Source organism: Poecilia reticulata, chromosome 4, assembly GCF_904066995.2.
Source record: "Poecilia reticulata chromosome 4, P_reticulata-male-v2, whole genome shotgun sequence".
NCBI classification, from domain to species: Eukaryota; Metazoa; Chordata; class Actinopteri; order Cyprinodontiformes; family Poeciliidae; genus Poecilia; species Poecilia reticulata.
Window position 1 is genome coordinate 26,959,985 of NC_088833.1, and position 10,459 is coordinate 26,970,443.

Genomic DNA, 10,459 nt, shown 5'->3' on the forward strand with positions numbered 1-10,459 from the left:
CCGCCGGCCCTGCGGAGGAGGGGAGAAGTGGCGAGACTGGATTTCTGCTGCATTCCTTCTGCAGTTTACAATAAACACGATGTTCCCATAGCTTGCCACTTGAAGGAAGAAAGGGGGGGATGGGGGGGGGGAAATGCCAACATCCCTCAAGGCAAAAAACAAAAAATATCCAGGCCTCTGCTTGTCTGATCGATGGTAACGAGACGACTGCCGTCGCTCCCAGAGACAAATGTACACAAGTTATCTTTTCTGCATCTTAATTTAATTTATAGTTAAAATCAAAACAATTGTGTAAACGGATGTAAAGCAATGGTTTAAAAAGTAAAAAAAAAATAAAAATGAAATTTTTTAAATGACTATAAAAACAGCAGGTGTTTGAAGTGATCAGGCTGATATGAGATCCTAGAGTCACTGAGTGAAAATAAGAAAACCAATCTAAACATGATCTGACTGCTTTGATTTGAAACAAAAATGATCCCTACTGCTGCAAAATAAACATCTCTATAGTGAAACTTTAGTTTTTAATCAAACTTGAGAACTGTAAAATTACGGGGGGACTGGATTCCTTTTGTAACTCTGTAGGAAGCCTGTCAGCTCTGGTTCTGACATTCCTCTAGTTGGACTATGTGCTTCTCTTTTTTTGCAACAAGAAATTTCTCCTAAGCAAGAGAAAGTGTATCTTCTTTCAGCCAGCTGACAGGCAGTGCAGGAAATAGAAGCGCTTACAAAGAAAAATCCTGCACTTTCTCTGTCTCTAAAGAAAACCCCTACACTTTACACAACCTGAGAAACTGCAGCGATTTTGTCTTTCTGTACCAGACGTCACTACAGTTTTTACTTTGTTTAACCAAGTTGCACATTTGTGACTTGCTTATAAAAATTAATGAGATTTTTAAACTGTTTTTAAAAAACAAAGGCAAACTGAACAAGATGTAGCAAATAAAAAAACCTCCCCAATCCACGTTTCACGTCGACAGTTTTCTCTTTGTAAATAAAAAAAAGTTAAAGAATCTACAAAAGCACCTGAGAGTCTTTACAATCACAGACTAAATGAGGACAGGCGCGAGGACAGCGTCCCCGGTGGACGGGGGACACTGTCCTCGGGTCAGCGCTCTAAATGGGGATGGAAACGATGGTCGGCAGTTCCCCGATGGGGGGCGGGTTGTACTTCTCCACCCTCATCAGGCGTCGGAGGATGTCGTCCCGATCACGTGGCCAGCCGTAGACGTGAGTGTTCTGGAGCCAGTTGGGAACGTGACACTGTTAAAAAACACAAATGGAGGCGCCACGTGGTTATTTTTATTTTTCTCCTCTCAACGCTGTAGATCCATGTTGCGTTACGACTGCGGCGCTTACCTTTTTAGCCCCGGGAAACAAAATGGGAATAAACCTGAAATTCTTGCTTCCGTTCTGGATGAACTCATTCTGAAGCTGAGCAACACACACACACACACACACACCAGTGAGTCTGGGCTGCGTTTTAAAGACGAGCTGAGAAGCGGAGGCGACTCTGACCTGCTTGTGGATGTAAACGGTGTTGAAGGTTCTCTCGTCGTTCTCCAGGTCGAAGGGAGACGTGGTCACCGTCTCGTAGTACTTGGGGCTGATGATGATGATGATCAGGTACTCTTTCTGAGGGAGCAGATAAACATCATTAATCATCAAACTCCACCGGAGGACGGCTTCCAAAGGCAAGTTTACTCTTGCTCCGGATGATGCAACAGTCCATCAAAGTGATGAAGAGATTTTTACCTCTGACAGGTTTTTAATGTGTTTCCATTTTGTCTTAAAGGTGTTGATCTGCTCTTACCTCACTCAGGTACCGCTCCATGAAGTCGATCTTGCTTATGCTTCTGTACTGCTGCTCAAAAATGTCAATCTAGAACAAAGACATTTGTATGTCAAGCTCTTAACTAATGGAGGTTCACACAGTCAGAAATGAGCATTTATTGTTGAAAAGTGTTGCTATAAGCAGGGTTGCAGTGCAAACTTCAATCTAGAAAAACTGGAATTTCACTTGGGTAAGTCTGGGTAAGTGTTGATCAAAGTCCGACTTTCTTGAATTAATTTCATATTTAATTACAAGAAAGATAAAAATTGGAATTTCCAGAAGATGAACTCCTAATCAACAATCATTGTGGTTTTGGAGCTGATGACAAACACATTTAAAGGTTAAAAAAAGGGTAATTTCACTTTATTTGGTCCAACTTCTGGTTGTTAAGCTAGACCCAAAGTCTCCAGCTGAGATGCCAAGCAAAGTATTGATCTTCCTACTGTTTATATTTTATTTTAAGACAGTTTCAGCACAAAAAAATAAAATAATGGTGGAACACAATTAATATAAGTGGTTGTGTTTTAAGCTTCAAATCAAGGAGGGAATTATTAGTTTAAGATTTTCTCATTTTTGTATCGTTTCCTCCCCTTCATCGTTTATATGAATTATTATTTCAACTTTATTTTCATAATTTTATTTTTCATAATACTTCATTGTAATCATCAGGTTGGGCCTGGGAAAAAACTAAAACAAAACACGTTCCTCATTTTGGTTAGAGAAATGACAAAGTAAATTTAGTAACGCAGAACCTCAGACTGAGTGAAGCATAAGGTAGACATGAAGGGAGCATGTTGGCATGGCAACATTAACAAGGTGTGGTCAGCTGTGTGTCGTTGGGACGTCCCGTCCCACCACATGTTCTCTGATCTTAAATGTTGGCGCTCTAGTAAAGTTGGTCCGCAGTGTGTGTAATCAGGTAACACCATCACCGCTGCTTAAAGCTCTGATCATTCTGCGATGCATTCACTTGCACTCAGACATCTGATGTTTCCTCATTAAGAACCAGTTCACACATGTTTACATCCAACAGAGCAACAATATGTGCTATTAGTTACTAATAAATTGAACATTTTGAGTTGGGATGTTTGGACTTGTCTGTAAGGGATTTCTAATGAGTATTGAAGTGAACAGGTGCTGCTTTATTTTCCATTAGGAAAGTCAAATAGTCTAAAGCGTAACCACAAAAAAAATGTTGGTTGCCACATACGTGAGTGTCGAAGCCGTTGTGTCGCAGCAGAGCCACAAACTTGATGATCTCGTTGACGTGTTTGTCGTTGTCGTTTTCGTACGTGACGAAGACCCGCCCTGCGTTCAGAGACGGACAGTTAGAGGCAGCTCTGCAGCGGCGCCGGCTGCTGCTGCGGCCGCCGAGACTTACTCTGCTCCAGAGAGAGCGGCGTGCTGTACGTAGGATGTCTCTCTTGGACCGGGATGTTGTGGCCGCTGCAAGGAAACACAAAGCACTTCAGGGCCAAACTTTGTGAGGCTGGTTTAAAACTCGAGCAGTGGTGCCAACGTAAAGGTGTCTGAACGTTTCATTGCGTAACGCAGAATGATCAAATGATCTGTTTTGGTCTAAAAGCCAGCAGAAAGTTTTGGTCTTGACACAAAATGACAGCGAAAAGTGAAAGGTTTCTGCTGCAGCAACAAAAGTTGAACATTGTTCGACTTTCTTGTGTTGCGTCTACACGTTTGAGCTCGAAATTTCCCATGCACGAATTATGCCATCGCACGAGTTCCACAGGAAGTGAATGAAGACGGACGTTTCTAGATTAATGTTTATAACAAAATGACTTCCTTTAAAATTCCCTGAATATAAAAACCTGAAAAACAGGAGAATCTTCAGATGTTTGGTTTGAGATGATAAAATATTTCCTGAGACATTTTTTAAACACACATACGGTGGGGGCAGTTGCCCAGGGCGGCCACTGAAAGGGGTGGGACACCCAAAAACCGGAAAATAAAATGTCTGATCTGTCAGATGTCCCCTGAACAAGTTTCCTACTCTTTGTATGCATGTCTAATGGAGAAAGTTTCCCTTGATTGTTGCTGATAACTGAGAGACTACCTGCGTTCTACTACAAGAAAAACTAACAAAACATCCAAAACAGATAACTGCTTCCATTTTAATTGGTTGCAGTGCAGCAGGAGGAAGGGGTTGCCAGGGGCAACATTGCTGCAAAAACCACAACTGTGTGCATATTCATATTTCAAGCATTCAAAGTCAGGCATGGTGATTAATCATGATTAATCACAGCATCAGAGAGATTAATCAGATTTTTTTTTTAATCAAATGCAGGCACTAAACTCACATGTGTGTGAATCCAGCTCCAGGGATCCTGCACTCTTCTGGGTCTAACAGACAAAAGACAGAATCAAGCAAACCTGCCAACTGCACACTGAGCGAGGCTGTCAGAGAGCGGAGGACCAGACTTACAGTACGGGCTGTAAGCTGGGTTGTACTGAGGCCAGGCGCGGTTGTTGGCCACGGGCCGCCTGCTGAAGGCGTCCGCCGGGCAGTGAGCACAGCAGGGGGGCCCCTGCGGCGGGCATGAGTACGGAGACAAGGTGTGGTGGTAGAGCTCGGCCGAAGGCGGGTTGGAGTGCAGCGACAGCGGCTGCTCCAGGCTCATGTGGCTGCCGTGGCGGCTGGGGAGGGAGGCGGACTTGTCTCTGGACAGGCAGCTGTCCTGGGAGCAGCTGGAGGAGTAATCCTTATGGCCCAGGCAGGACGGCAGGCTGCTGGGGTAGCTGGTGCAGCTGCTGGCCAGGCTTGGGTGGAGCATGTTGACCTGGCTGGGGAACGGGGTGGGTTGGCTGTACCCGGCAGGGAGGCTGTGGGGCAGCTGGGAGGAGCAGAAGCTGGAGGAGGGGAACAACAGGCCCTGCTCCTGGTTCCACCCTCGCCGGCTGAACATGGAGTCGTCGGGGAAGGGCGCGCGGTCCAAGGGCCGGTGGTGGGCGTCGAGGTCGGACGCGGGGTCCGCTTTGTGGACTGTGCTGCTTTTTCTCTCCTCTGTGTTCATGGTCTCATCGTCCTCTTCGGGCGTGTTGTGGCAGGTGCTCAGCTGGCTGACATGACTGAAAGCAGAAATAAACACTGTAAAACAAAAATACTTTTAAAATTTTACAGTAAATAAGACTGTTAGACTGTGAACTACAAAACATTGTCTTACTGTAGAGAACACATCAAATAAAAATAACTCAAGAAAGATCAATTTCAAGTAATTTTTACAGTTATGAAATGTAGAAGATACAGAAATTTATTACAAAAATCTTTTTTTATTATTATTTAAAATTCAAAGAATTTTAGAAATGTACATTTTTTAATTCATAGAAAAATGCCATACTACTGCCAGCAGTAAATCATGCTAAAATTAACTGCACTGACGGACCGAAATGACAAATTTAGCTGATGTTTGCATTTAAAGCTAAGGTGTAAAACTGAAAACAAGACTGAAAACGTCATTTTTACAGAGCATGGAACCACAGTTCTCAAACTGAGACAATTATTGTTGTTTTTGACCACATATACAGGCTAATTAACTTCTTTGCAGAGCAAATCAATAAAAACAGGCAAAAAAAAAATCACTGATCTTTGTTTTAAAAAGCTAAAAGAATCAGACAGATCAGTGTTTTCACCGTCTGATACTCTCTCCCCTGTTGCTGCTGCTCACTGCTGCTCTTTTGATTGCTTATTGAAACATTTGTTGAGATGCATTTCCCATTACAAAGCAGAAACTGTCACGGTTTTGAAAACTAAAGGAACACCCCTGTAACCTGTGATAAAAATGTAGCTATTAAAACAGTTGCAGGGCAAGGCGGGCGTGTTCAGCAACGCGCTGCAAACTGGTTATCCAAGAAAACAGCCCGACTCATTATGCAGCTGCTTCCATCTGTCCTCCACTCTTCACTCTGATCACTATAAACAAAAGCCCACAGACGTCCTGTGCACAGTTACACTGTAGCATAAACAAATGCAGTAAATGTTAGCTGCAAAACATAAAACCAGCTATTAATAAATGTTGGGCATAATTATTATTAGTATAAAAATCTATATTAAATTATTTTGCAGCTGTAAGAACAACAAATTGAAATTATTTTATGTTTTGATTTATATGTTAGCGTAAATACCATGATGCTATTTTTGGGCTGAACAACGTGTCGTCATAGCAATATGAGTGTGTGCCACATTCATATCGCAGAGAGAGACTGTTTGGAGTGTGAAAATTCTTGGCTAATATAGTCAAAGTTTTAACTTTTAAGCTGGTTTTATGCTAACATTGTCATGGTTATATTGACCAGTTTTATCACAATCACAAATTTTGCCAACGTCACACAGCTCAACTATTTTTACAAGATATCATAATGAAGGAAATGTCACCCTGGGAATAGCATCAGATCCAGCTTAACAACGGTCTGCCAGGAAACTAGTGGGATATGCTAACCTCTACTAGCATTACTGGCTACTAACTGAGTAGCTTTGCATTTCAAATACTAACATGATATGTTAAATAATTGATATCCATTACACGTGTAAGTGTTTAATATGATGAATAATACCACCAGAAGTGTAAATAGACGGTTTATATAACAGCCTGCATTTTAATCCCACGGCTGCTGTGTTGGTTTTACTGAGAAACACCAGACTTTACCTCTTCAACTTTTTGAGACTTCCTGTCTACCTTTTGAGTTTGAAACATGGACAACTAAACTTGAGAGACAAATCTGGAAGCGTCATCCTTCAACCATACTACAGAGTAACTCAGACAACAGTGATATATATACTTTTTGCCTTCTGGTTTGTCGTTATTAAAAAGCAGCAAGTCAAGAAAGTCCAGGTTCTGTTGCAGTACCGTCTACAAAACGTCTCAGCTCGGTGGCTATCTGGAAACTTTAGTATTTTACTGAACTTCCCACAGAAAGAGTGAGAATAGCTGTCCTAGGTCACCGAGTGAAACTAAGCCATGATGCTGAACAGAAACCTCTGTTTTAAATCGCAATGGGTTTCTAAATGTCCCGAAAAAAATTTGATGATTGGACTGTTTAAATCAATAAGGGATAATCCTTTGTTTACGAGAATAGTCCTTTTTATTTAGGGTTTGAATGCAGGATCATCCTAACCATATCAAGACATTCTCAAACTATTTTAGAAAAGACATACATTTACAAGTAGCTACACATGTATAGTTTACTGTTTTAAATGTATTTTTTTCATATAAATCACTTGTTTGAATTGTGCACTGGCATTAATCAGCAACTGAGAAAACATTATGATGCAATCTATTAATTCATATTAGGAAAAACAGAACTCAGATGTATTACTGAGTCCTTTTTAATGGTCAGTGATTATACAAAAGTCAGGACCAAAGAAGTGAAGAAATAAATGAATAAGAAGGTGATAAATATTGTGATTCCTGTTTAAATTGCTCACATTATAACTATTTTGTTCTACAGTTATTTTTTGCTGCGACAGCATTTTTCATTCAGTTCATCTTTTTGTTTGTTAGTAATGAATAACTTTGGATAATTATAAATTTCATTTCAAACAGGTTTAAAAAAACAAACAAAAAAAAAAACAAGAGAACAACCAGGACATAGAGAAACATAACCAAGAACGGAATAATTAGTTTGCTATTACTGTTCTGTTTGAAAAGGAGCAGGAAGAGGTGAACACTTATTTAATCAATTTAATTTTGACATTATTTCAGCTCCACTAAACCACGGTAGTGCGACTCGTCAGCTGGAGGTTGTTTCTCCAACAGCAGCAGGAACCACAGGCCCCAGGGCGCTTTTCATTTCTCTGCCTGAAACGCGCCGACGTTACGCTGAAATGTGTCCTGCTTCCCTAATTTCTTATTACAAAGACCCATCTACTGACGCTCGCTAAAAACAACTTCCTAACAACACAATAAGAGCTCGCAGATTCTCGTTGTTCTCACCTATTTGGGACAGGTACAGAGCAGACCGAGGTGGGCAGCATCGTTGGGCTTATTCCATCTGACATCCATGTGTGTGTGTGTGAGCCTCCTTTAAGATGTGTTTGTACTTCTGTAAAGGATAAAACAAACACAGATATCTGATCCAAAGGTCAGTACAGGCAGAGCTGTGGTGTCTTGCTTTTCTTCTCAGCCCACACTCGTGTGAGAGTGTTTGATTTGCATGCGTGCGCACCGGGACATGACAGCGTTTCTTCCACACAGGGGACTTTTCTCTAAGTGAGTGGAGTTAACACATGGGAATCAGGAAATGATGTTGGTCATTTGCGCAGGGGGAGAAATCAAACCATTAAACAGATAGAACAGATATTCACCCACTGACAGATTTCTCGTTTTTGTGATTCGTCACCACTTGGATGTTTCAGATCGTCAAAACAAACTCTTCAAATGATGATTTTGCTCATTAAAAGTTGAAATTTCCCCTATGTTAGAATGTAATCACACTCTTGTAATGATGTGTAACGATGGCACTTGACAACATGTAATGTTTCAGTTGCTGACTGTGTTCTCTGACTTTGCGTTTTTGTGTTTTTATGATCTAAAGCGCTTTGTTGCTGAAACGTGCTATAAAAATAACATTTGATTAGATTGACTTATTGGTGATTACCCACAATGCTCTGTTCGGGTTCACTCACTGCATCTCGACCTGGTTACGGCCAGATCTGCAGAATCAAGAGGCGCGTCCCAGAGCAGGCGAGAAACTAATTTATCAGCGTCTCAGTCTTCCAAGCGTTACAAACCCATAACGAAGGTTTTAGCCAACCAAAATTATTTCAAGAGTCCTTCAACAGGGCCACAAGGAACCCAGAGACAACATCTAAAGCACTGCAAGCTCATTTAAAGTCAAAGTTCATGATGTAACAATAAGAAAAAGACTGGGTGAAACAGCATTTTAGAAAAATAATACCACACCAACAGTTAAACATGGTGGTGGTAGTGTCATGGTCACAGTTGAGTTAAACAGCAATAAAATAATCAAAACACACCAGCATGTTCCCTGCTGAGCGGTTAAAAAAAAAGAAAAATAAGAAGGCTCCAAAGTGGCTCTGTGAGCAATGTCATCTTAAATAGGTTGTAATGTTTCTCCAGTGTAGCGAAAATAATACGGCAAAGGAGCGGGCCAAAATTCCTCCAGAGACGAAAAAGATTGATTTCCAGTTATCATTAACTTTCGATGGTGGTTGCTGCTGTCGAGAGTGGTGCAACTAGTTATTAGGTTTGAGTGACAATTACTTTTCCACATAGGGTTATGCAGTTTTGGAAATTTACTCAATTTATCTTACCTGTCCGCTACTAAAATTCGATCTAAAAGGGCACATATTTCTTTTTTTCACAACACCGTATAACTAATACAATTCTGTAGCACTGCTTTTGCATTTTAAGGCGTCTCTTAAAACATTGGTTTAAAAACTTTACGGCTTCCAAGCAACAAAGCAGCACTGCAACCCAATTATGATCATTACAAGTCCATGACGACAACAAGAGTCATAACAACTGATATTCTATTTTTAGACAAGTGGAACACAAAAGTTTGGCTAGAGCTTCTGGTAGAAGTAATCATGAAACGGATGTTTGGAGGTAATTTCAAGACCCCAACATGGGTGTTTAGTGGCCCGTTCTGGGTTCCCGACCCCACCTTCGGAAAACACTAGTTTAAAGCACCATCTCCTCATGTTTAAATGCTCCGTGATGTTACAAGCATTTCTGTTGACGGGGAAATAAAGTGGAGAGCTCTCTCTTCAAATCTGCATATAGGTTATTATCATAAGAGCCGTCTAAGCTAGTTTTAGGTTCGACGGCTCTAACACCCCCCCCAGAATTCCCGTAAATGAAAATAACGCTCGCTGATAACCTCTATGTGGTCGCACAGATAAAGCAGCTCGGTCTTTCCACTGAGGCTGACCCAGATATCGCTCCGTCAACTCGGACTCACTGCTCAACCTTCATGCATCCGTACACCTCCAGACACTCTGTAAGAGAATTATACGAAAAAAAAAAAAAAAAAAAATTATATATATATATAACCCTGTCACCTCCAAAACGCTTGTATGTTATCCAAGGGTCCATGAGGACACCGGTGTCCTCGTGACAGTTACGGGGGCTTATTTAAAAACCTTGAGCTCAATTATCCAAAAATAACAGACGGAATAACAACATGACGCAACTCCAAGTTAACTTACCGTCGGTGCTTTAGGTGAAAAAGTCTCATTTGAGTAGCTTAGCCAAAACTAGAAAAAGTGTGTCGCTACTCCGGAACTGAGAGTAAGTGTACAGTTTTCAGTACCGTCGTCCCGTCATGCCAGGTGGATGCTAAAGTGAAGCTTCAACTCGAGGCGAGGTGTTATTTAGTGCAGCTTTACCGCCCCGACACTGAAACCCCACCTTCCACCTCTTCCTCCTCCTCCTCCACGCAGCATGGGCGACACCGGGGACAACTGCTCAGCTTCCTCTTCTAAACTACACCAAACTAAATTTATCTTTTAACATTATCTCATTATAGATTACATATGTTAACAATTTATCATCCAGGCAGGGGCGGATCTAGCCTTTTTTTTAAGTAGGAGGTTTTGGGAAGGGAAATTACCCAGCAGGCAAAAATATATAGCAATTTACACAGATGAAAATC

At 41.3% G+C, this 10,459-nt stretch overlaps 1 protein-coding gene across 4 annotated transcripts; it reads right to left on the reverse strand.

The window, feature by feature from the left end:
• Positions 1 to 240: 240 nt before the first annotated feature.
• Positions 241 to 10,231, reverse strand: traf3ip2l (TRAF3 interacting protein 2-like). 4 transcript variants are annotated; one of them, XM_008407589.2, is made up of 11 exons: positions 10,014 to 10,229; positions 9,737 to 9,803; positions 7,777 to 7,885; positions 4,272 to 4,915; positions 4,147 to 4,189; positions 3,213 to 3,277; positions 3,042 to 3,139; positions 1,811 to 1,879; positions 1,516 to 1,632; positions 1,357 to 1,431; positions 241 to 1,260 (listed from the first exon to the last, which is right to left on the reverse strand). In XM_008407589.2, the coding sequence occupies exons 3-11, from the start codon at positions 7,839 to 7,841 to the stop codon at positions 1,114 to 1,116; spliced, it is 1,323 nt and encodes a 440-aa protein (XP_008405811.1). In that variant the 5' UTR covers positions 7,842 to 7,885; positions 9,737 to 9,803; positions 10,014 to 10,229; the 3' UTR covers positions 241 to 1,113. The 4 variants fall into 4 exon arrangements, with proteins under 4 accessions (XP_008405811.1, XP_008405809.1, XP_008405812.1 ...); XM_008407587.2 differs by having other exon boundaries at positions 9,686 to 9,803; XM_008407590.2 differs by lacking the exon at positions 9,737 to 9,803.
• Positions 10,232 to 10,459: the final 228 nt, after the last annotated feature.

Bases quoted from the DNA above. Each gene is read 5' to 3' on its own strand.
- traf3ip2l (XM_008407590.2), bottom strand. From the start codon at position 7,841: ATGTCAGATGGAATAAGCCCAACGATGCTGCCCACCTCGGTCTGCTCT. The intron at 4,916-7,776 runs GTGAGAACAACG...TTCTGCTTTCAG, and splicing joins TCTGTACCTGTCCCAAATAG to TCATGTCAGCCAGCTGAGCA. The intron at 4,190-4,271 runs GTAAGTCTGGTC...TTTGTCTGTTAG, and splicing joins CCCAGCTTACAGCCCGTACT to ACCCAGAAGAGTGCAGGATC.